Source organism: Desmodus rotundus, chromosome 3 (genome assembly GCF_022682495.2).
Source record: "Desmodus rotundus isolate HL8 chromosome 3, HLdesRot8A.1, whole genome shotgun sequence".
NCBI lineage: Eukaryota > Metazoa > Chordata > Mammalia > Chiroptera > Phyllostomidae > Desmodus > Desmodus rotundus.
Window position 1 is genome coordinate 27,772,944 of NC_071389.1, and position 26,544 is coordinate 27,799,487.

Consider the following 26,544-nt stretch of genomic DNA (forward strand, 5'->3'; position numbering starts at 1 on the left):
TAAAAAATTGTTTTTTATGTATTTACTAAAGCCCCTGTTTTATAAGCTTTTATGTCATTTTGTTGGAGTCACAACACCTAGACTCAGAGTCACAGAATTTTCGAGCTGGATGGGATGTGGTCATGCAGGCCAGCAGCCTCAGTTTTACATATAAGAACGCCAGGCTCACAGACATTAAAACCACTGTCAAGCTGCCTGGCGATTCTCAGCCTAAGCTCTGTCCTCCCTGCCCTAGGGCCTCAAGCATAAAGTGCAATGATCAATTTAATACTCATGGCACTTACAGTCCGGCTGAGTACTAGACTGAGCTGTGTCACTAAGATAAAATTTTACTAGGGCGGAGCCTGTGGAACAGCACTGGCCCTGCTCTACAACGTCTGTGCCGTGGGAGCTCCCGTGAACAGAATTTTCTTCATGGTAAAGAGCAAAGCTTCTACCTACTTAAGATGTTCACCATCACGTGCAAATCCAGAATACCTAGAACACACTCAGTCCTGGTGTCACCATCCTCTTCAGAAACCTTCAGCAGTTCTCAAGTTGCTATAATATCAAATTTAAATTCCTGTTGGCTTTCTTCTTAAGAAACTCAAGTGTATTATCTGTAATGTTTTCGTTTTTACATTGACCATAAAAAATTATTAAGTAGTATTTTGAAATCTCTTTTTTTCTGCTTACAAAAGTAAAGCAAGCCTATTGAGAAGTGTTCTTTTTCAAGTCCCTTCAGAAAATGGCTCCTCCCCTCCATCTCACCGTATTTCCTCAGCTCCTCATTTTGTAGCCCCTACTGCAGTAAGGCCATTCTCCTTTCTCCTGCTCAGATTCCCTGCATTCAGCTCCACACCAGTGCCTTTGACCATATTGCGCATGCTTAAAATGCTTTAAATGTGTTATAGCCCCCTATCCATATCTTCCCACCCCCTGAGGCCCAGTTCAAGACCAGCACTCTCGGCAAGGTTACAGTTTGCATGAGATTATATGGATTTACGAGACCACATTCTGTATCCCACTGGAGTTCCTCTTCAGAGAAGTAAAAAGGCCTAGGCAAGGAAACAAAGGAATCTCTTAAAGTAACTTAAATTGACCTTTAGAATTACATTCATTGTGTTCTTAGACTCAGACACAGCTACTGCAGAAACTTTGCATTTGCAGGCGGGCTCAGAATGGGAGCCAGACAGGTTGTTGTCCATTTTAGTGCGATCCTTTGACGGGGATGCGTGTTCCATTATGAGAACTACACCTCGCCCACTCTTTCTTTGCCTCTGGAAGTGTTGTTCATTTTACAAAGAGCAACCTTGGAAGACAGGAATATGTTTTTCTGAAAATAAAATAAAAACAACAAAAGAAATCCTAAACAAATGTTTTGCCAGATCACATGACAGAGCAGTGACTCTCAGAGCATCCACCTGCATCAGAGTTACCTGGGAGACCAGGCAAGCCCCCACTTTCCAGCGCAGACCACTGATTCTGAACCGGGGGTGGAGCGGCAATGGGCCACTACATGTTTAAATGACCCAGGTGATCAATGCTCTTGTAGGCTAAAGTCTGAGAACCACTACTGCAGGCTAGAGCCTTTACACATTCAAATGTTTTCAAACGAATAGGGTCAGACTGGAAGAAATTCAGACCTGTAATGTACATATGATATTCTTTATAATGTTTTTGTAGCAAAATATTATTGCTTTTATGAATCAATGAAGGACATTCAAAACTTGAAAACAAAAATGTATAATAATAGTGTAAAACTCTATAGAACACATTTTATCTTCCTTGCTAAAAAATAGATCAAAACCCTGGGAAGCCAACCCCAGACCAAAAATAATGTTTTATTTTAAAAAAACATGGACTTATCACCCTTATGCCTATGGTAAAGTGGATTAGACTATATAACAACTGCAAGTAGGATGTCAATTTATTGCTTAAGGCAGAAACTATTTAATCATTTAACGGAACCAATATATCGTCTCATAATTATACATAAGAATATGCAAAATAGAATATTTGTCTTTTTACTTAACTTCACAGGTCTTGAAGCTTGCACAAGAATTTGAACAATTAAATCATTTTACTTTAGGGACAAATACTGCAGCTGCTAATTTAATTACAACAGAAAATACCTCTAAAGATCTCATGTCTGAAGTACCAGTTTCGGAAGTAGACATTCAAAGCCCAAAGGAAGAGAGAGAGGAACTCCGGTAAACTGCGAAAATCCCCTATCATGTTAATTGTTTGGGGGGTATGTTTTATTTGGCTTGATCACTATAATTTATTTTATTTTTTTCATTACCATTTGTCTCCCCTATACCCGTTTCTACCTCCACCCACCTCTCCTCTCCCCCCACTCCCTGCAATAATTTTACATTCAATTCCAAACGATATTAGTGGAAAAATTATTAAGAGCTACAAGCAAGCATTACACAAAGAGTTTGTCTTCTGATACATTGTCACAGTTTAAAACTTTTTTCCTGCTTTTAAAAATAAATATATGCTTTTTATGGAAAATTTGTAAAGCCTGAAAAAGTATAAGGGGATTATAATAATGCATAATTCCCACCATAGAGAGATATTAACATCCTAAATTTTCTTTGTCTTTTTTCCGTACACATAAATACATATGTATTTTTTTACATAATTAAGACTATAATCTGCAGGGAGGTTTGTTTTTGCTGTTTTACTTAACATTGTATCTGACCATTGTTTTGAGAAACTTTGTAGTCCACTCTGCTAATCTGCCTTTTAATTAGTATATTTAGAACATTTACACATAATGTAATTATTAATATGTTAGGTTTAGCTCTGCCATTCTTTCTTTTTTGCTTTTCTATTTGTTTTCTATGCTGTTTGTATCTGTTCTCTATTTTATACCTTTCTGTGGGTTGCTTGAACATTTTTTAGAATTCCATTTTAAGTACCTATTGTGTCTTTGAGTGTGTGTCTTTATATAGCTTTTTCAGTGGTCTATCAAGGTACCATATTTTACGAACACAACATTATTTTACCAGTTTGAGTGAAATGTAGAAACCTTACCTCCTTTATGTCCCTTTTTTCTCCCCCATTTATAATACAATTGTCTTGAAATTTTTCTCTACGTACATTTAGAACCACATGAGACAGTGTTACAAGTTCTGCTTCAACCATCATACAGAATTTAGAAAACTTAAATGAGAAAGGAAGTGTATTGTATATATCCATATTTTTACTCTTTTGGTACTTTCTTACTTCCTGATGATCCAAGACTCCTTCTTTTATTATTTCCTTTGTGTATAGAGAATTTCTTTGAGCCATTCTCTTACAGAAGGGCTGCTGGTGACAAGTTCTCTTAGTTTACATTCATGTGATAATGTCTTGATTTCGACTTTATTCCTGAAGGGTATTTCTCACTGTGTATAGGATTCTGGGTTGACTCATTTTTTAAAATTGAACTTATTGAGGTGAAATTGGTTAATAAAATTATCTAAGTTTCAGGTGTACGGTTCCGTAATACATCATGTATATATTGAAGTATATGTTCACCACCCCAAGTCAAGTCTCCTTCCATTACCATTATCCCCTCTTTACCTTCTTCTACCTCTTCCCACCCCACTTTGCCTCTGGTAATCACCATACTGTTGTCTGTGTCTGTGAGTCTTTTGTTTTTGTTTTTTGTCTAATCTCTTCACTTATTTGTTTTTAAGGTTAAATTATAAGAATAAGATAACTGATGTGTTAGAGAATTCAAGCTGAGAATCTTGCTTGCAGTACTTTCTTGACTAGTGGATTATTTTTCCCCTCCATATTCTGCTAGTAGAATGAGCATTTTGATAGTCTTTTATTGTTATATTTTCACCAAGTCCGGAACTGGGAGAAAGTAAGCAGGAGGAAATTCCAGAGGAGACAGTAGAGGAAGGTACTTTTCCAAGAGAGAGGCAGAAAGAGGAAGACTCACAACAGAACCAAGATATGAAAAGTGAAGAACAGCAATTAACCTTGAAGCTTAAGAAAGCTGTGAGGCTTAGAGGAGAGCAGAGCCACATAAATCAGAGCCTCCTGCAGTCTCAGAGCTCTGGGAGCGCTGAGGTAGGTGCTGCAAACTGGGGCCATTTCCTCTGATCAGCTGTGGATATAAACATAATTTTATATTAGCATTAAACATATATTTGTTGAACAATATCATAACCACAGACTGAATGGTATAAAATAGCAACCAAAATCTGAACCGAGCCCATCCATTGATGCATTTTACTATAAAGGGTTCTTAGGCTATATTGAGGCTGCGCAGGAAGAAAATGCTGATTGAGTGTCGCTGTCTGCCCTGACAGGCAGGATAGGGAGTGGGAGGACTTGTGCCACATTTTCTACTCCTGGTAACTAGCTTAGATGTACAAAATACTTTGCTTCGGAGGGAAAAGACCACAGATATGGAATTGTTTTAAATACGGCTTTTGCTATTTACCAGAGATCTGCCCCCCAGGAAAAATGAAGGGAGTGACTTCCAGCTACACTTCAGTTCTTATGCCCCAATTTTACAGGACCCTTCTTGTACAAAATAAATTTCCCTACATATGCCTTTCTGGCAACTATTTGGAGATCTACAAAGGGAGGCCTTTGTACTCATAAGTAAACCAAATTCAAAGGACTGATAATATATATTTGAAAAGGGATTCACACAGACATTTAGAAAAAAAGGAAGAGTAAGCAATAAAGGAAGTCAAAATATATTTGAAAAGAAATTCAGACATAGAGTTTCAAAACTAGGCAGGTCACAGTAAGCAAGGAAAACACAGGGGTGGGCAGAAGGAGGCTCGCAGCTGCGTGATGGAAAAGTCATGCAGGTCATGCTCATTGCAGTAGCTTCATTAGCTTTTGTGTTTCATGTACTCACAACTGTAAACCTACTTTTGCCCACCCCTGTATATACCGGAAGGGAGACTCACATACATTTGAAAGAGGAGGAAGCTACTGGATTTGTACAGATGACCAAAAGGAAGTATGGTGTCAAATATTCAAAAGGAGGTTAATTGTACGTCTCCCAGACAGGCCCTGTATTGGGCAGTGGGCCAGCGTGGGAGGCTTGGGCAGAGGATGGACGCTGTGGTCACAGAGATTGTAAAATCTTTGCCTGTGAGCTCAAAATGACCAGCATTCTTTTAGAATAATGGGATTTAGAGGATGAGAAGTAGCACCCTGGTTAATTTATCAATTTTCTTCTATGTACCCTTTCCCATTGTTTGAAGAATTATTTCAATACCCAGGAAGGAGGTGAAAAACTATTATGTATATCAAAATTCTACGAGAAATATTGGAAAATAGCCACTTTGTGAAAGGGGAAATAGTCCTGTATACCCCATAGCCTCTTAAGGTTTCACTGAATTCTCGCATATTTCAGTAATTATCTTCCATAATAATGACTTGGAGTCGCTCTTACTGATTCGACTTGCTGAGTTTCTGTGCTGTGGAGGCCTGCGTTAAGGCACATGCAGCAGAAAACAAGATGCGTGTGGGCCTCATGGGAAAGAAATAGCATGTTTGTATTTTGAACTTGGCATTTCCCGAGCAGGGCCACACACACTGTTTCAGTTACTTCTTTAGGCAGGCAAGGAAGAAAACACATTTAGACAGATTTTTATTTATTTATTTATTTATTTATTTCGCAGCGAGCCGGTACAATGATCATTTCAGAACCTCTTTCTGTTTATGGGGTTCTTTGACCTGCTGGTGTCTACAGATTGTTGTTTTCAGTTCTTGTGTGGGTGGAGTTTTATGGTCTAATCCCCTGTTGTCAGATTGCAGTGTCTAGTGTCTGGCGGCTGTCCACGTGTGGTGTGTCGTCTTAATCTCATCATGGGCAAATGTAAGCAACTGTAGGCTGAGACCAGATTCCAGACTTTAAAGAATGCTTATATATCGTAAATCCGTAGAAAAAGAACTGCGAGGGCCTCTTTTATGAGTATGTGAGCTCTGGTGTGCATATGTATTTGTGGCTGCTGATGGCCTTTGGGGCTTAGTTTCTGCTGCTCAGTATCATTCCAGGTAAGGCTGTGATAGCTGAACTCTCGATATTGCTTTCCCAATATTCTTGAAAGAAGTTGGAACCGCCATGAATATTTCAATTTTATAGGTTTAAAACCTAGCTTCATGGTTTTTAAAATAACATTATTGAATATTTACTATGTTCTAAGCACTATACTAAATAACCTGTATATGACTCATATATTAAGGAATATAAGGAGGCATATTATTGTTTCCACTTTATAGATGAGGAAACTGAGGCTTTAGAGAGGTTATACATATAATTCCAGAAGTGGAATCGCTGGGTGATAAGCAGTTCCATTTTTAATTATTTGAGGACCCTCCGTACAGTTGTCCACAGGGGCTGCATCAATCTGCATTCCCACCAACAGCGCACGAGGGTTCCCTTTTCTCCACATCTTCACCAACACTTGTTTCTTGATTTATTGGTGATGGCCATTCTGAGAGATGTGAGATGGCATCTCATTGTGGTTTAATTTGCATTTCTCTAATGATTAGTGAGATTGAGCATCTTTTCATATGTCTGTATGTCCTCTTTGGAGAAGAGTCTATTCAGGTCCTTCACCCAGTTTTAGTTTGATGTAGTCCTATTTGTTTATTTATTTCTTTTGTTTCCCTTGCCTGAGGAGATGCACAGTATATCTTCTCTACTGGGTTGGGTAAGGTTGAACTCGTTATCCAGTCAGCACACCTGGGTGTGCCTACCTTCGAGAAAACCCTAATGACTTCTCCTTTGGTCACAGTAGTTTTATTGTGCTGAGAGGCCTGATTCTTACCCTAAAACTGTCCATGCTCTGCTCCCCTTCACTGGTATGAAAAATAAGAAAGCTAATTGTCTATATTTAACTGCTATTGTTCACATAGGTTCTTTGATATTTTTACTCTAATGTAATGGGAGTTAAATTATATGAACATGTACTAAATAGCTATAAGTATAAAAGAGTAATTTGTTCTAGACAAGCCAACTCCAAAAACACGTGAATAAGCACATGCTGGTAATTCTGGTGCTGACAGCTGGAACCCAGGTCTTACCAATATGCTTTCAAATTGTGCACATTTCTCTTTCAAAATGTTTGTTTTAGAATCTAACATCTGGAGAAAAACTGAAATACCAGCACCAAGAGGAAATACAACAACTTCGCCAGAATTTGCACCGGCTCCAGATTCTATGCAACTCAGCTGAAAAAGAGCTTCGATATGAGCGGGGAAAGAACTTGGACTTGAAGCAACACAACAGCTTACTTCAGGAAGAAAGCATTAAGGTAGCTCTAGTGGACACATCTTTGTGGAGAAATCTCACTCAACTGGCCCTGGGGAAAAATGAATAAAAATTTCTCAACTTTAGCCCTGGCCGGTGGGCTCAGTTGGTGGGAGCATCCTCCCGTACACCAAAAGGCTGCAGATTCGATTCCTGGTCAGGGCACATACACAGGTTGCGGGTTCAATCCCCCCAGTCAGGGCATGTATGGGAGGCAACTGATTGATGTTTGTCTCTCACATCTCTCACTCTCTCTCTCTCTCTCTCTGTCTCTCTGTCTCTCTCTCAAATCAATAAACATATCCTCGATGAGGATTAAAAAAATTTTCTCAACTTCATAATTCATGACAGTGTCCGTAGATGGGTGGACAATGTGAGCTCTCTGGTGAACTCCTTTAACGTCTCCCTGCCAGGTAGGCACACAGCTCCATTGTCTCCCTGCTGCTGCTGGGCCTTGTATGCTGTCAACCTGTAAATGAGAAAAGTTTTAAAGTTACACCATCTTTTAAAATGATTACCTAAAATTTTAGCACTTACTAAATTTCAGTGACCTGAGCCCAAACCCTGGTTGTCCTGCCCTCGTTCTATCTCTAGACTTATTTGTCCCTGATAGATGTATCCATTATCATTGGTTGAATCCAACAACTGCAGCAAGGTAGAATTCATGGGAGGGCAAAGTTGTGCCTTCCGACACGAGAGCATCAGCCCGTGGTTCTATTATTTGCCAACCATATTCGAGACTCATGTTTTTCCATCTCTAAAATGGGGTAAAATACCAGTCTCAGCTACTTCATAGATATGAAAGCCTAACCAATATACAATAGTTGTAGCAGTATCTGCCTCAGTTCTATACGTCAAATATAGTAGATAATCTATACGTGATTCTTTTTGGGGGGGGGTTAAATAAATTATTTACTTACTATTATTATTTTTTTTAATTTTTATTGTTATTCAATTACAGTTGTCTGCATTTTCTCCCCATCCCTCCACCCGATAATCTCTAAGTGATTCTTAAAGAACAGCAGTTAACTTGTATCAGGTGTTACCTATCTCGCTGTTTCTATTCTTGATACTTTCATTGGTTTATTTAATGTAGCTTCCCAACTGTTTTGTCAGATAAGTAGTTGTCCTCATATTACAGATGAAGAAACTGATGCTCAGAGAGGTTGAACAGTATTAAGTTTTAGATTCACTTGATAAACCCTGAATGGTTGATGCACAGAAGTCACAAGTGGAGGAAATTATAGTTATAATTCCCATTAATTCAATTGAAAAGCTTTGAGCTCAGGAAATCTGCTATACATAAGGTAAATTCTATCTCAGCATTTCTGTCTGTGAGCCCTGCCTAGTATGTCCACTTACCAGGTTCTAACATTCCTTAGAATGTCATTCATTCATTCATTTATTTGTTCACTACATATCAGTTAATTAATTATCTACTTTAGGCAGTTTGACAGGCCTTGGATACTGAGAAGTGAATAAAATACATGGTCCCTCCTGGGAATTTAGAGTGGGGAAGAAGGATGTAAACAAGTAGATAAATACGTGTTTAATTTAAATTGTGATAAGTTCTATGAAGGAAATAAATGTGGTGTAATAAGGAAGGAGTAAGAAGAGCTATTCAGATTAAATGATGATGAAAGTTTTCTCCTACAAAGTGATGCTAAGCTAAGACCTGAGGAGTGGACAGGAACTGACCATAGCACGAGGAGGGCAAAGAGAGAGCACTGCTAGCAGAGTAAAGGGTGGCGTCTGGTGTTCTGGAAACCCTAAATAGAAGCCAGTATGAGAGGAGATCAGTGGAAGAAGGGGGGGGGGAGTGACAAGACGGTTTTAAAGAGGTCGGCAAGGGCCAGACCATACAAGGCCAGGCAAGCTGCTGGGATTTGTTCCCGGAGTGATGGGAAGCCACTGAAATAGTTAAGGAGGGGAGTCAAGTAGTTCAATTTATGTTTTAAAAAGAACACTGTGGCTGCTGTGCAGAGAACAGATTAGAAGGGAGTAGAAATGGGAATGGCAGGACCAACGTCAAAGCTATTGCTACAGCCAGGGCTAGAGACGATGATGACCTAGACTAGGGCGGTGACACAAATGGCACAAATGGATTGATGCGAGATCTGCTGTGGAGGCAGAATGACAGCTTGTGCGGAGCTAGCTCACGAGGGGAAAGGAAAACTCAAGGACAGCTCTCAGGTTATGGGCCTGAACAGGAGGGTCGATGGTGACTTCACTTACCGCAATCGGGAAGACTGGGAGGAAAACAGTGATTTTGGAGATGTGGGCAGAACCAAGGAGTTTCACTTTGGCAGTTACTGGGCATAAAGGTGGTGTTTTAAATCATGGGAATGAACCAGGAGAGAGAGTGATCCACTCGCAAGGCCTAGTTTAATCCAGTAATATTTAGAAGTTGGGCAGCACTAGAACCGTCTACAAAGGAGACTCAGAAGGGACAGAAGAGGCAAGTGAAAATCTGGGCAGTGCAGCATCACAGACTCCGAGAGACAAGGAGGACTTTCTCAGGGGGAGGGAGTGAATGCCCCTAAGAGGTCAACTGTCCAGTGGACTGACTTTGGCGATAGCGCCTGGCAGCTTCATGGAGTGGTGGCAATGAGAGCCAACTTGAAGTGATAGGAAAAAGGATGGAAAATGTTTAGTCCACACATGTACAGGAACTCAGGAAAATCCCTTTGTCCAGCTGCCATCCGGTGAGGTAGACCTTGGCAAACCTTACTAACCCAGGGCTGCTCCAGAGAGGTAATCAGCCACATAACATTGGTGCTTGGCAGCGCTTGGGGGTCGGCATTCCTTTGAAAGCTGCTTATTCAGGCTCACACTGACATTCACTCCATGCTTGGTGCCATCACTCTTATTTATTCCCCACCTGTAGATCAAAATTGAACTAAAGCAGGCCCAGCAGAAGTTATTAGACAGTGCCAGGATGTGCTCCTCGCCCCCAGCAGAGTGGAAGCACTGTCAGCAGAAAATCAAGGAACTGGAGCTGGAAGTACTTACACAGGCTCAGAGCATTAAATCACAGAACAACCTGCAGGAGAAGCTGGCTCAGGAGAAATCGAAAGTTGCTGATGCAGAGGAAAAGGTAATTATCCTCACCCATGATAAGTAACGTGCTGAATACCACTGTCGAAATCCTGTTTCCCAAAGGGCTTTAAGGAATATATGTGGCGCAAACTTGATAGGCTTCTAGGGTTTTTCTTTACTCTCCCAAGCTTGCCTCCCTTTGACTTCACCTGCTCCTTCAATTCCAGTAAATCCCGTGGTTTTTTTTTTTAAACTGCATGAACGTATAAAGTTGTTTCATTAAAGCAATAAGTTAAAGCACTGAGACCAAATGACATTTGCTTTATACATTCAAATTTTAAAAGGTTTATTCTCCTCTCATGTGGATTGGCGTTTACATGATTTTTATTTTGTAATTTTCAGAAGGATCTGTGTTATGAAATGAGCCATTTTGAAATACTGCCCCTGCCTTTCAGACTGCCTACCGCCAGGTGGCAGTAGTACGTAACAGTTGCACGTTTTGATCAGTAGGTTTGTCTGACTCAAATTTTATACAACAAATAAGTCACTTTAACAAACTATATAAACATACAACTAACATCAAGTAGTAAATGAGAGGAATTTGAATTAAACTCAAGTGCCTAATGTTGGGCTGAAGAAGCCAGCACAAATGAGTTCATACTGTATAATATCATTTGTACGAAGTTTAAGAGTAGACGGAACTAAGCTACGGTGATTGGATACTGGTCGTCTCTATACGGGCTGGGAGGGGACAGGAGGGGATCTTCTGTGGTGCTGGAAGTATAGTACATCTTGGTCTGGGAGGCGGTTATATAACTAAAGTTTTACTGAGGATGCCTAAGATATGCACACTGTACTGCATGCATGTTATTGCTCCATAAAAAGTAATTGATGACACGTGGACAATAAGGGGGGTGGAAATGGGAGGGAGGTGGGGAGGGCTGGGGGTTAGGCTGGGGTGAGGGGAAAAGGCAGAGAACTATACTTGAATAACAATAAAATTAGAGAAAAAAATTAAAAATTTTTAAAAAGACAGTTAAAAAAACATTAACTTTGGGTAGTGAGCACACATGTAATATAGAGGTCATACACCATAGAAATGCATGCTTAAACCTGTATGATCCTATTAATCAATGTCACCCCAACAGATTTAATTAAAAAAACAAATGCATAAATACTACCAGAAAAAAGTAATTGATAAAGATTGGTGAAATTTTAAAATTGAGACAGTACTAAATATCGGTGAGGATTTTGTGCGATAGGAACTCACATGCTGACTGCAGTTGGAAGAATGAGTCCATACAAACACTTTGAAAAGCAGTTTGGCATTGGCTTCTAGTGAAGTTACAGATGAAGATATTGTATAACCCAACACTTGCACTGCCAGGCATAAACTCTAGAGAAACTATTGCACTGCACCTAAGTATCAGGAGGCAGGAATTCAGTCATTCTCATAGTAACATTGTTTAAAAAAGTAGAAAATTGGAAAGAACCCAAATGCCCACTGACATGAGATTGAATACATACATTGCATATTTACACAACAGCATACATACAACAGTGAAAATGAATGAATTACAGCTATCTGCTGTAGTTCAACATAATACTGAATAAAAACCAGGTCACCAAAACCACAGTATTATTCCATTGATATAAAGGTCAAAATAGGCCCTGGCTGGTGTAGCTCAGTGGATTGAGCACAGGCCTGCGAACCAAAAGGTTGCCAGTTCAATTCCCAGTCAGGGCACATGCCTGGGTTGCAGGCCTGGTCCCCAGTAAGGGGGGCGCACAAAAGGCAACCACACGCTGATGTTTCTCTCCCTCTCTTTCTTCTTCCCTTCCCCTCTCTCTAAAAACAAAAAATAAATAAAATCTTAAAAAAAAATAAAGGTCAAAATAATACCAAATAAAAACCATGCCCTATAGAGACAGATACTGTTAAAAGAAAAAGCAAAGAAACGATTAACACAAAATTCAAGATACTAGTTTTCTCAGGTGGAGCAGGAAGGGGCATAATTGACAAGGGTCACAGAGTGGACTTCAAAAGTATTAGAAATGTTCTCTTTCTTAAATTGGGTGACAGGTTCAAAAGTTTTGACATATGTCCTTGACAGAGAAGCCAATGGGAAGTACTTTCATCTGGGGAATTAAGACTGAATGTCTTTAAGTAAGCGTTTACCCTAAGCACAGAGCTAGATGAGGCAACGCAAAGGAACTCGACCTGGCCTCTGCCATTGCCCTGAATCGTTCTGCACCTTCCCCTCTCCCACTGGCATTCACTGGATGCGGGGAATGTGGGACCAGTAAATCCAGTAGAGGGAGAGCAGCTCTTCCGCTGGAATCCGGTCATTCAACAAATATTTATTGAACGTTTACTATGTACCAGTCACAAATGTAGATGACGGAAAGGCTTATACAAAAAATAAGTAAACAGTTTAAAAGGATATTTATCTAACAAAAAAATTTAATGACACTTTTAATCTAAATTTGTGACTGCTACAAATTTTTTAAAATTCTAAAATAAAATTACGTATCTTTCTTTCAGATTCATAGATCTTATATTTGGTGCTACCAGGGTATTAAAGAACCTATTACTGGCACTAGGCAATCTGCTCATTGCTACTTAGTGTGTAAGTGACCTTGACTTCGAGATATTCATGAATGTAGTCACACTGTGGAGAAACCAGGGACTCCTCACACACTGCTGTTAGAAGTGTAAATTGGTCTAATACTATGGAGACACTTTGGCCTTATCTATCAAACAAACAAATAATAACCTTTGTTCTGGCAAATCCATACACCTCATAAGTTGTTCTAGAGATTGTTTATAACAGCAAAATATTGGAATTTACCTAAATGTCCCTCAGTAGGAGGCTAGTTAAATAAGTTACAGTGTATTCTTACAGTGGAATGGTACACGGCTGTGGAAGAGAAGACAACTGTGTGTGTACTTATAATATGGAAAACTCACTGAGTGTATTTGTATTTTAAAAAGCCAGGCATGTAAGTATAATATGCCATCATTCATGTGAAAAGTGTTTGTGGGGTGAGAACTATTAATAATATTTGTTTAAGTATAAATAAATTTCTGAAAGGGTAATACAAGAAACTATTATCAGCGCTCCCCTCTTTGGTGGCAGAAGACAGGTTAGGGGTGGAAAGGGGACTTTTCACTATATAGCTCTGTCTTCTCTGTGCAGCTGTGTGAATGTATTACATAATTGCAAAAACTAAATAATTTATTTTCCAAATTGAAGTAGATCCAGCCACACTCTTTACTTTAGATCAGATTTGTACGGCAGTAATGCTGTGTTTGCTGTTTGTGTGGTATTTCCCTAACTGAAAAATAGGTCAGAAGGGGAAAAATTGGGACAACTGTAATAGCATAATCAGTGAAATATAATTTTAAAAATAGGTCATACTCTTCTTGTAGTTTTATTTGCAAACTTTTTTCATTCCAGATTTTAGATCTGCAGCAGAAATTAAAACATGCTCAAAAAGTGTGTCTCATAGATGCTTGTAGTTTGGAAAAGAAGCAACTAGAGGAAAGGATAAGAGAAGCCACGGAAAATGAAGCTGAAAGAAAGCGACAATATCAGGAAGAACAACAGAAGAGGTAAGAGGAGCAAAGACGTCCGTTTCCTGTGGGCCCACCCTGGCTGAGTTTACCCCCAGTGGGATTCACCCGTGCTTTTCCCTCTGCGCCCCCACTGAAGTAAACTCACGCGCTCCTTGTATACTCGCTCAGCGCAGTGTACGCTAAGTATGTATTTTCTCGTTTGCCTTTCACACCGGAGTGTGGGATTCATAATGCAGGGATTATTTCCTGTTGTTTCGGGACACACTTGGTGTACCAGTAAATTTTCTTGAATGACTGAATTGCTTAGGGAATAGGATACTCTGGGATTTGCTTTTCTAACTCTAATATGATCGGCACAAAATGCGGAGTAGAATGAAGCTGGTGTCTTGTATTTATCAGCTGACTTTCTTCAGTGAAGTTCCAACTACCTTACAGGCATCTCGGATGCCCTAAACTCCAGTAACTGATGCTTCTTACTTCTATGGCACTCAGAGGGACATATATATTTTAAGAAAACTATGGTTTTACCCATTGAAAAGATGTACAGATATCCACATATACTATGAAGCTCAGAAGCTTACTTTCAGCTCCAGTTAAGAGCTCCGGCACAGGGCTTGACACTCAGTAGCACTCAGGAACTTTTAGTGAATGGAAGAATGTTTGCCGAGTGAATCAGTGACTGTACAAATGAATAGTGAGTTCACTCAGTGAGGTAGAGCAGAACAATAAGTGTCTCACTGTCACTTCTGGCAGGACGGCAAGCTCCCTTCCTGTTACTGTACAAACAGATCCCGAAAGAACGACAATAAACATAACCTTTTAAAGCATCATCTCTCACAAAGCCAGAGAAAGCCCAAAGGGCAAACATACGATGAGGTAAAACAAAAATGGGGAATGGTGAACAAACTCCTAAGTCAAGTCAAGGGGCAAATAACAACATCGACATCAACCCCCGTGTTCCGGACAAGAAACTAAGGAAGTTTGCCACAAGGTAGGAGGGCCGAACTGCTATAGACTCCAGTACTTAGCTGGGAATCTTGAAGGAGCTAAAGTATTTCCCAGCAGGCTGTCCCCAAATTATCTCTGGAGGAAAGCAACCTTAATTTAGATATTAAGGATTCTCACATGTTAAGTTTAATGAAACACAGGGGTACTCGGTATTCCTGGCTGCAGAACTCACCAAACCTGGTACTCGTCGCATTTTAATGAGAAAAAATGTTTCAGCACTTCGTGCATGCTTGCCACTTGTTGTGCTTGCTAGAACTTGTATGAGTCACCATGCCTGGCCAGAGAAAATGCTTCATCAGTTGTCACTCGCTCGCCACTCGTGGGAATGAATTAAGTACCGAGGTACCACTATGTACACTGACAATCAAAAATCACCAAATAACACAAGGAAACTGGCTACCATGAACGAACATCTGGAGAAATAAGGAACGCCAGAGTTATCACCTCTAAGAACTTCAGCAATTAGGATTAGGAAGGATCAATTATAAGGACACTGTGTGGAGTTTTTTGGGTTTTTTTAAAAGACATAATCAAAGAATTGAACAAGGAAAAGGGATATTTAACTTTCCTGAAGCTTGGTTTCTTCTTCTCTCTGAAGTGGGAATAGTAATGCCAGTTCTATACATTTTTGTTTGTAAAGATTGGCTAAGGAGATACACATAGATGTAATATTTAAACAACGTATAGGCAAATGAAACATGTAGGAAAATTCTTTTCCACAAAAAGGGGACTATTAGTATATACATTGTTTTGTAACCTAGACAAAAGTAACCCCAATTTAGATACTTAGATTGTAACCTAATTTTTCACTTAAAATATTATCTATTTACCTGCCATTAAATCTTTTAGAATATTATTATAATAATATACCATAATGTTTTTAATCAGTTCTTTATTGTTGGACATTTACATTTTTCCCAGCTTCTTGCTATAACAAACAATGACATAATTTATATCCTCATAGCCAAATTTTTGTGCCTATCTTTTATTATTTCCCAGAAATTCTGGCTTGTAAAATTGTAATTTTTAACTGTTCATTATGAATTTTCTGTTTTTAAAAAGATTTTATATATTTACTTATTTTTAGAGAGAGGGGAAGGGAGGGAGAATGAGAGGGAGAAAAACATCGATGTGAGAGAGAAACATCAATCAACCGATGACGTCTGGTCCCTCTAGTCCGCACCCCGACCAGGGAGCAAACCCACAACTCAAGTATGTGCCCAGACAGGGAATCGAACTGGTGACCTTTTGCTCTGTGGAACAGTGCCAACCAACAGAGCCACACTGGTTTGGGCTCATTATGAATTTTCAAATATAACAAAAAGATTAAGTGCTTTAGAATTCTAGCCTTCAGCTACATATTTCTCAGATTTTTTCTATGCATATGCATATATTTTTATTATTCTTGTTCTGTTAACAAAAGTTGGATCATTTTAAATACGTTGCTCTGGAATTTGCATTTACCACCTAATAATATAACATGGTTATCTTATTAGCCACTTAGCAGCTGCATAATCTTGGCCAAGTTTCTTATCCTCTCAGTGCCTGGCAATACCTACCTCACAGAATCATTGTGCAGATTAAATGAACTGTGAGCAGTTGGCTCGTGTCAGTGTCTGGCACATAGTAAGCACTTGAATCAGTCAGGGCTCAGTCAGAGAAATACAACTGCTAGCAGTGCCGTCGGCTCTCTGTTCTTGACTTCGTGCAGGGAAGGTTTCCCAACACGAGTCTAGGTGGTTTTGAGAGTACACTTATTAAAGCTGGGGAAAAACAAAGGGAGGGCTTAAGATAGAAGAGGCAAGATCATAACAACAGGAGCGAGCCTAGGCACAGCTGCCTTGGCCCTTTGAAGGAAAATCACAGAGGCAGAAGAAGTGAGCCAGCGGAGCGGTGTGGAGTCAGGAAACAAGTTACATAGGCAAAATACAGTCTCTGGAGACAGGTTCAGGGTGTTAGCCCAGGACAAGCTGCTCCCCTGGTTGTAAGTCTCCTGGGAACCCTTAGAGTTTAGGAGAAAGAAAAGCAAAGGTATGTGCAGGTGTGCTCCAGGGAGAAGGAGGGGGAGAGGAGGGAGAGGCAGGAGAGGCAGGGAGCAAGAGCCAGCGAGAGTGAGTGAGCACTGGGTCCTTTGCCTTAAGGGATTTTATCTGCTTTCTAAAGGCAGCAATTTTAAGGGAGGTCTTAGAGGAGGATCTAATACAATATTCATCAGCTTTCCAGGTATGTCCTTTTAATATGTTGATTCATCAAAATGAGCATATGGGGTCAGGGTTGTGGTCTCTACTGATTGGTTGGCACTATGGTAGGGGGTCATTAGTCAATGTACCTGGTCCAGATGTCAGCCATTGCGGCACGTATCTGGATTTGCAGCTTTTCTGGGCCTGGAGCTGAAACACAGCTGTCGACATAAGAGACGTTCAAACCTGTAAAGAATTTTTATGAGTTTATTGTAGCCCAAGTGAGAACAGTTGCCAGGAAGAAAACCTCAACAAGTTGAGAAAATGCCCCAGAAAATGGCAGTTTCACACCTTATTTTATACATAACAATAAAAACAGGAGGCATAAAGGGGTTACATGAAATCCATTGATGAGAGATTAGGGAGACAGGAGAAAGCAAAGCAGGGGAAACCTCTTAGATTGGGTAGAAAGTAATGACAAACACATACTTCTTTTACACAGGTGGGTGTGGGATACTTAACAGTTCACAATTAACATGGTAACAATCACACTAAATGAGGGGATTTGTGGTCTCTGCTCTCCGGTGGTTGTGCCTGGAGGGATCTGGAAAAGGGAAAAGGGAAGTTAACCTTGACATTCCAAGTCATGTTATCATGGACACAAAAAGACAGTAGGCTCAATTAAAGTAAAGGTAGACTATTTTCAGGGAAGGTTCTAGCCTAGGGTGTGACTACCTGCCATAAACTGCTTTTAGTTAAAAAGTTTTAATTTCAGACCATCCTATGCAGTTACTTTAGGTCTCTGAGTTTGTAAGGCTGTCCCACAGGCCTCCCCTGAGCTGGTCAAATTTAGTATGTGGCCCCTTTTCGTACACACAGCTGAGGACTAGATGTTATCTCTAGTTTGACCAAAACTGTCTCTGTGCTCAACCGACCCCAGGCTTTGTTTCTAAACTTACTTGATGCTGATCAGAATCTCATTGTCTTGAGGGCTTAATGCTTAAGAGACCCTGCAAGGCGGAGGGAGGCAGGTGAGTCAGGGTACTGATAAGGCCAATCTGAATCAGCTCTCTGTCTCAGTTTCCTCATTCCACTCACCAGGGAACTTTCCTAGCTTCTTCTATCCTGCCTCAGAACCATAGGAGGAAAGTATATTTAATAAGAGATTTATTACAGGGATTTGATCGTACGCAATTGTGGCAACAGGTTACATAGTCTGTGAAGCTGTCATCTTTGCATCTTATACTGGAGCTTGGAGTTTGCAGGGGAAATAGTCAGGAAGTGAAGATGCTTATAAAGTGAGGGAGAACAATGGTGGGCTGGAATGCAGGAGCACCTAAGGGTGGACTGGATCCCGTGTCAGTTCTCACTGCCTCCAGCCTTGTTAAAATAGGTATCCTGCAGGAGTGGCTGGTCTCCCTCAGCAAGGAGCTAAGCACACACCTGGCCCTGGAGATAGAGAAGGTGAAGGAGGACCTGAGGGGAGGTGAAGCGGTTGCAGGCCTGCCGTTGCCTCATTCCGAGATGAGCCACAGATGAGTGGCAACACGTATGAGCTACAAAAGCACGTATTGCAACTTTCCAAAAACAAAAAACAAAATGCTTCATTCCCGCACTCCAGACCTTGCGCAGATAATATCTCTTGTAACCAACCCACTCTAACCAGAAACCTGCAAGGGCAGAATTCCTAGCCAAGATGTTACTATTGTTGTTGTTACTGCAATATTTGATGTCATTATTGTTACTGTTGTCATTGTCATCACCCTCATCTTCAGTGAAGTGAAAAACAGTCATTTTGACTAGAACTGAACATTTGAGGATAAGGGGAGTGGCAAAAAAAAAATGAAGCTAAAAAGGTTAGCTAGGCCTGGTCATGATGAGCCTAACTCTTCCAAACAGCAAGTGAAGGAGTCCTTATTCAAAAGCTTCACAAGTTTGGAATAACAGCTTTCCACAAGAATTAAATTAGTCACTTAGGCCTCTCAATTAAGGCTAAATTCTAACACCTGGGTTCTCCTATAATTCCCCCCTGTTTTTAGTTATCTTATTTCTATAGGGATAGTTTACAAACTAAAACATAAGAAACAAAAGTTACACAATTTTGGAAGAATGGCAGACTTCTGCCTCAGAGCCCGTTCCCTCTAGGACACCCAAAGAATAAGCCTGCCACCCTCTGCCAGGCCAGCCGCATCCTAGGATGTGCGGGGAGTTCCTTCCCATCCAAAACACCGCGCGTTGGGGAACGCAGGCAGCTGCAGCCTGATCACCCAGGCGTCCTCGAGGAAGAAAAGCCCGAGAGCCAGAGAGCCATGAGCCAGAGAGCCAGCCCTCTTTTTATTTCAGGCGCTCTGGAGGCATTCAGCTTCTCTGCCGATCCTGTGCGGACTGCTTACCGTAGCCGGGCAAACTCCTCGGGCAGCCCCGCCCTACTTCTCCCCAGTGATCTGACCAGAGCCCTCTGTATCATAACTAGTCACAACGAGGAGTTTGGACCTGTTCCGGGAAGAGGATGGTCTGTAGTTTTCCTTTTTGTAATATCCTCATTTGGTTTTGGTATTAGCGTAATGCCGTTTATTACAATTATTACAAAGTGTCCCCTCTTCAATTTTTCTGGAAGAGAGTGTAGGTAATTGGTATCATTTCTTCCTTAAATGTTTGCTAGAATTCACCAGTGAAACCATGTGGGGCCAGTGCTGTATTTTTTGGAAGGTTATTAAACGTTGATTCAGTTTCTTTAATAGATAAAGTCCCATTCAGGTGACCTGTTTCTCCTTGTGTAACTGTGAGGTTAGTAGATCGTGGTTTTCAAGGAACGGGTCCATTTCATCTAAGCTGCCTGTGGGCATGGCGTTGTTCGAAATACACCTTTGCTGTGCTCTTGATGTCCTCACGATGGGGGGGACAGAGTTTGCCCCTCAAAATATGCCTCTCGGCAATAATGGTTATTTTATTTTTAGGCTGATTAATTTTAAGGAACAAAACACAAGGGAGAACCTCTGAAAACCAAGTAGAAGTTAGTTACCCTTTGTAAAAGGACACTTACATTTGTAAGGGTGTTTCTCTCACTGTGCCAGGAAGAGGAGAATATCTCTAGAAATCGTTATCAATGGACAAAGTGTGGACTTTAATCTGCGTGATAATGTGTTTGTTTATTGTACTTTTCCTGGCAACCTCCCCTAATGACTCCCCACCCCCACGGTGCTTTTTTGTCTTTAGCTGAAGGTAAAGGTGAAGGTGAAGGCTTTTGTCGTACTGGTGAGTTGTTCAGTGTGTCCCCATCTCTCCCATGTATACAGGAAGTATATGTGTTGTTAAACTTTAATTTGTTTTTCCCCTGCTAATCTGTCTCATGTCAGTTTGATTATTAGACCCACCAGAAGAACCTAGGAGGGTAAAGAAAAACTTTTCTTCCCTGACAGTAGTGATGATCCCTCCTTCAATTTGATGTTAGTAACCCACGTCTTCTGTTTCCTGGTTAGAGGTTTGTTAACTCTATTGATCTTTTCAAAGAATCAGCTTTAGTTTCATGGTTTCTCTATTGTTTTCCTGTTTTTTAACTTCATGGATTTCTGCTCCAATTTTTATTATTTCTTTTGTTCTGCTTTATTTAGGCTTGTATTGGCCTCTTTCCCTAGTTTCCCTAAGGTGGAAGCTTAGACTATTGATTTTCTGTCTTTCTTCTTTTATAACATTTGCATTTAATGCTATAAATTTACCCCTAAGCACTGTTTTTGCTGCATCTCACAAATTGTGTAAGTTGTATTTTCATTAGTTCCAAATATTTTTAATTTCTTGAGACTTCTTTTTTGACAAATGAATTTTTTTGAAGTACATTTAATCTGTAAACACTTTGGGATTTTCCAGCTCTCTTTCTATTATGAATTTGTAATTGCATAGTGTCCTTGCAAACAGCTGTATAGCATCCCGTCACATAGATCTATCATTATTTATGCAAAATGTTTTTAAGACCTTTCTGCTTTATAAATAATGCTATTGTTATCAAATAGAAAGAGTTCGTCCACCCAGCACTGGCAGAGCCAAACACTAAACACCGGGAATTCCAGCAGAAGAGATATTGGCTATTTTATTAGAAGTGGCACCACCCCAGAGAAGGGGAAGCTAATGCTCAAAAGCTTGAACTCCCCAATGGCACGTAGGTTATAGATTATATAGGGTCAAATTACAAGGCACAGTGGATTTGAGGTTCAGGGTCGTGTTGGGAGCTCATTGGTAAGAGGTGAAGTGTGGGTAATAAATCATTTCTTCAGGATGCTCTGGTGTCCCTCTGTCTGGTTTCATGGAAGAGTAGCCAGGAGGTTGTTCCACCTTAGAGCTGAGGAGCTGAAACATAATTTAGGTCAAGATAGTATCTTTAACTTAACAGAAACCCATAACTCCTGATCTTCAGTGAAGGCTTGGCCATTGTTCCGGGCTGCCTGAGGGGATTAATGACAGTAGGGAAAGGGCTAAGGCTTGCAGCAAGCTGTGAGGAAACTGAATGGAATGCTAGGGCTACATATTAAATAGAAGTCATACACTAAATCAGGACCCTCGGTTTCACTATAAAGAATATTCCTTTATATAAGACTTTGCAGCTACAATGAAATATGTGTTATACTAAGGGCAGCTTAGGGTGCTGTGATGGTACACAGTAAGCATGTCTAATCTGGTGTGTAGAGCTCAAGGAAGTCTTCCTCAAAGAAAGCTATTTAAGCTGGGAGTGAAGCAGTTGGGATGGGAAAGCTAAGTAGAGGATGTTAGGCAAAGGAAGGTCTGGGAGACGAAGACAGGATAAAAAATGGAGTTGCAGAGGAGGGATAACTGTGGAAGATGTCTTGTTTCAAGAAGTAAAAGTAAGTTCATTTTGCCTGGAATAAAATGTCTGTGGATACAGGGGGTGGCAAGAAAATGAGGCAAGGAAGGTATGCTAAAATGAGGCTAGTAGCTAACAAGCCGTATTTAAGAGTTTGAACTTGATCTTAAAAGTGATAGAGAATCACTGAGGATTTTAAGCAAAGGGAATGATATGGTTAGGTTGTGATTTAGAGAGAACACTATTTGCTATGTATAGGACAGATTGAAAGAGAGGTTAAGGCTGTTAGGGAGATAGGGAGTCTCCTCAATCTACTAAATTTCTGATTTTATTCACTGGCAGAAAGTGATCTGTTGATCTTTCATTGTTCAAGCTCTACATATATTAAAGAAATTAATTTTTAACATATTTATGAGTTGCTTTTTAAATTTTGACTTCCTACCGTTCAACCTTAGTTTTTAACTCCTAAATTTTTACTGCAGATCACTCAAGGTTTTTTAGTTCCAGCAGATTAAAACTTCCCTCTCAGCTACAAGACTTGTCTCTTCAACTGGTCTTTTGATCAGAAATTCAGACCGATATCAAAAAAGAAGAAATAGTGATAGCAAGAAATTGCTCAAATACATAGTGATTTAAATGAGATAAGAGTTGGAAAGGGAGGTGGTGCTGCAGTGGTGGATGTGAATGGTAGAAGGTAAGCCACGCGATACTTGGAAAGCCTGCAGCTAACATCCAGAAACATGAGAAGAACTAGCACTCAAGAGATCTGAGCCCTATGTGTCAAATATAAATCTTTCCCAAGAATCCACTGGTTTCTGAAAAAAATTAAGTTGGAGAGAGCAAACTCATTTGTCCAGTATCGGTGTTACAGTGACCTGGCATGCAGGCGAGTATTTTGCCCGCCAGTGCTATTTTAATGTTACCGTCATCATAATTTGTCTACATAAATCTTCTCATTCCAAAGATCCTTGTCTGATTTCCTCGGAAACTCCTTCTACAAACTGTAGTTTGACAAGACTCCCTCTGAAGAAGTTATGTATTTATGGCCCTTTCAGAAGAGGGCAATCCTCATGTTAAAAAACAAAAGTCAACTGAGTACATTGGAGAACCTAATTAGTCAATTAGGCTAATTAGCCAATTGGGTAATTAGGTTCTCCAATTTATTCAACAACTCATGAGTTGGGGACCGTCCCATCTAGCAAAGAGAAAGGAGCTCCAAGGAGCTGTACAGAATGGAGGGCTTTTATAGGCAGAAGGGGTTTGGGAAGAAAGGAAGTTTCTAACAAAGATCGGAGTGTTTTATGCAGAGTCACCACCGTTTGGGTAAGTGTAGGGGGTCTGTCAAGCATATTACATCACTAGTACTGACAAGGTAGCTCCAGGTTGACTGATTAAAGGTCACATTTCTGGGACAAGCTAAAACCACTGAAGTCTTCATTTGCTGACATGGAGCTAGCACAAGTGACTCCATTTTGGACCTGTTATTTCTTTTTTAACACTCATCAAACACAGGTTCCCTCGTGATTCAGCTACAGCAGTGTTAACATGTGTCTATTGGTATTAATGGTGTTTGTAACTAACAACCCTGTATTGAACCAAGAAGATCAAGAGACTCAACTTGTAAAGCAGTGAGGAAGAGCAGAAGGAATACTCGATTCAGAATTAGAGCCTTATTTCCATCTCGTTCTAGCTGTGTAACCTTGGGCAGGTGTATTAAAACTCTCTGCCACAGCTTCCCCTGTGAAATAAGATAAGTTATTTCTTCTTCATAGGGTTGTTTTAAGAGAGACAGAGAGACAGAGAGAGAGAGAGACAGAGAGAAAGAGAAGGGGAGGAGGGGAGGAGGGGGGGAGAGCAGAAAAGTTTCTATCACAGGGGATGTTTCCTATGTCGGTCCCTTTGTCTTATGGACACATAACCCACCTCACTGAACCAAGAAAAACACAACAACTCTGTGAGGATATAACAATTTTATCTCAAAGAGTTTTATTTGCAAGGCTTTGCAATTCACAGTTTGATTTAATGTACATTAATTTCCCTCAGGAACCTCCTAGATCAGGATATAAAGGAGCTACAAAAGAAAGTGAAGATCTTTCAGGATAAAGAGAATGTACTGGAAACAACCAATTCTGAACAACAGTACAGAATTCAGCAACTAGAGGCCCAACTTAAACAACTGGAAAATGAAAAAATAAAATCTGATGAGGTAAGAAAGTAAATGGACATGCTTCTCAGTTTTCCAGTTCCCATAGGAAACAATTAGAAATGGCTAACAATTATTGATGCCTACCACTTTACCCGTTAGTTTAGCCAGGGTTCAGTTGGGAAAGTAGAATTTACTCTAGGTGTTTCAAGCAAGAAGGGATTTAATACAGGGCATAACATGCTTATAACACTGTTGCAAGGGAGAGTCAAGGGTAAGTAGAAGGTCAGAAAGAACTGCTGCTGCTTTCAATAAATGCCAAGTTCAGAAATCCCTGGAGCCAACTCCTGCAGCACCAAGGCGGGGGATTTACAGGAACTCTTCATAAAGCCCCTACGAAGGTCTCCTCTGCTCACTGTGCATTTATCCACCTGCTAGTGTGAGAGGAGAGCAACGCCTTTTCCTCCCACCGTGCTTTCCCAACCATGTGCGAGTGCCTCTGATTTGCAGGAGTTAAACTGGAGCTCTGCTATCAAGGGAGTCTGGGAAATAGAGTTTTCAGACTCCCAACTTTGCAGCACAGAGGAGAGCTTAGACAAGTAGGGTCCTGTTGAGCAACAGCACAGTCCACTTTGCATAAAGTTAACATCCGTACAAACCCTTTACTTAAATAAAATAATAAACAACAAAAGGTCTGTCATGCTTCCACCTATATGATACACTGTCACTCGTATAAATGAACACACACGTAACCTCTCAAAGTTTCATCAGGATTGGTGATCATTTGGAGATAATGGTTTTGTTTTTTTAATTCTCACTTGAGGATATTTCTTCATTGCTTTTTAGAGAGAAAGGAAAGGAGAGAGAAAAGCATCAATAGGGGACAGAAACATTGATTGGTCACCTCCCATAGGTGCCCGGACCAGAGATCACACACACCAGGACCAGGGATCGAACTGGAAACCTAGGTACACACCCTGACCAGGAGTCAAACCCACAGCCTTTTGGATGTGCTCCAACCACCTGATCCAAACCTGCCAGCGCTGGGGATATTGTTAATTGCTGCTTTTTCAGTCTCCATACATATGGACACACTGTAACTTTACAACTTAATTACAAAGTTAACTACCAATAATACAATAATACACATTTTGCCATTCCCAAATGTATGAGAAGCCATTCCTACTTCCATCTTTTGGTTTCTTTCCATGTATTTTGGCTGTGAGAGAAATGGCCTCATATACTATTAATAACTGGTTAAAAGTTTATACATCATGGGCACTGGCCCGATGGCTGAGTTGGTCGGAGCATTGTCTAATGCACCAAAAAGTGGCAGGTTTGATTCCAGGTCGGAGCACGTACCTAGGTTGCGGGTTCCATCCCCGCTGGGGGCACATATGGGAGGCAACCAATGACATTTCTCACATCAATGTTTCTCTCTCCCTCTATTTTTCTACACCCCTAAAAAACAAATCAATTTTGTTAAAAAAAAAAAACATATCCTTGGGTGAGAATCTTTTTAAAAAACTTGTCTGGCTGGTGTGGTTCAGTGGATTAAGCACCAGCCTGCAAACCAAAAGGTCACTGGTTCAATTCCCAGTCAGGACACAAGCCTGGGTTGCAGGCCAGGTCCCCAGTTGGGGCGCACAAGAGGCAACCAGTCGACATCTCTCCCACCAGTGTTTCTCTCCCTCTTTTTCTCCCTCACTTCCCCTCTCTCTAAAAATAAATAAAATCTTTTTAAAAAGTAGTTTATACATCATGCTATAGGAATCTTCTAACCCCAAAAGATATATGGTAAGACCAATGACATATATATATGAGCCTTTGTTTCACTTAATCTTACTGTAAAATGATATTCTTGTCAGAAGCAATGTCGAGTGGAAGACCACAGATAAATAGTTCTGGCAAAACATTATGGACAGTGAAAGTAAATCCATATCTAAAATGAGCATCTGTTCCACTGAGGACAAATCGTTGTCCTTTCCATGATGGAAGGGGTCCGGTGTAATGAGGCTGCCTGTAATAAACCCTTAGCAGATGGTTCCATAACAGTTAGTCAACATGGATCACTGCTTTTTGCAAGTTGAGGGTATTAGCGCTGGCAACCCCTTATAAAATGTATTCCTACCACCATGTACTTTGTACATGAGCCCGCTGAGCAGGCAAACAGGTGCTGATAAAAGAGGCTGACATCTGGAGAGTGTTCCATTTTTTCACCTCATTGTTGAGAGCCTCCTCTCCTGTGGATGCCCTCTGGTAAGCAAAAACACATAAGACGTGTTTTCACCATCGAAGCTTCTACTGTCCAATATTGTGTCAACTATATAACCACACATGGCTATTTAAATTTAAATTAATTAGAGTTAAGTAAAATTAAAAATTCAGTTCCTAAGACACACTAGCCACATTTCAGGTGCTCAATAGCCATATATGTGTGGCTAGTGACTACCACCCCATACTGGAGAGTCCAGATATAGAACATTTCCATCATTGCAAAAAATTATATTGGGCAGC

General features: G+C 40.4%; 1 protein-coding gene across 8 annotated transcripts in view; it reads left to right on the forward strand.

Annotated features, from left to right (window-relative positions):
- Positions 1–26,544, forward strand: part of CCDC30 (coiled-coil domain containing 30) — a 98,149-nt gene that overhangs the window by 54,667 nt on the left and 16,938 nt on the right. For all 8 annotated transcript variants that reach the window (XR_008426316.1, XM_045190923.2, XM_045190925.2 and 5 more), the window contains 4 exons: positions 7,089–7,268; positions 10,152–10,361; positions 13,765–13,919; positions 23,928–24,090. Coding sequence is in view for 7 of the 8 variants with exons in the window: in XM_045190923.2 (XP_045046858.2) it covers positions 7,089–7,268; positions 10,152–10,361; positions 13,765–13,919; positions 23,928–24,090 (708 nt within the window). In the remaining variant the exon portion in view is untranslated. The remainder of the gene's footprint in view (positions 1–7,088; positions 7,269–10,151; positions 10,362–13,764; positions 13,920–23,927; positions 24,091–26,544) is intronic.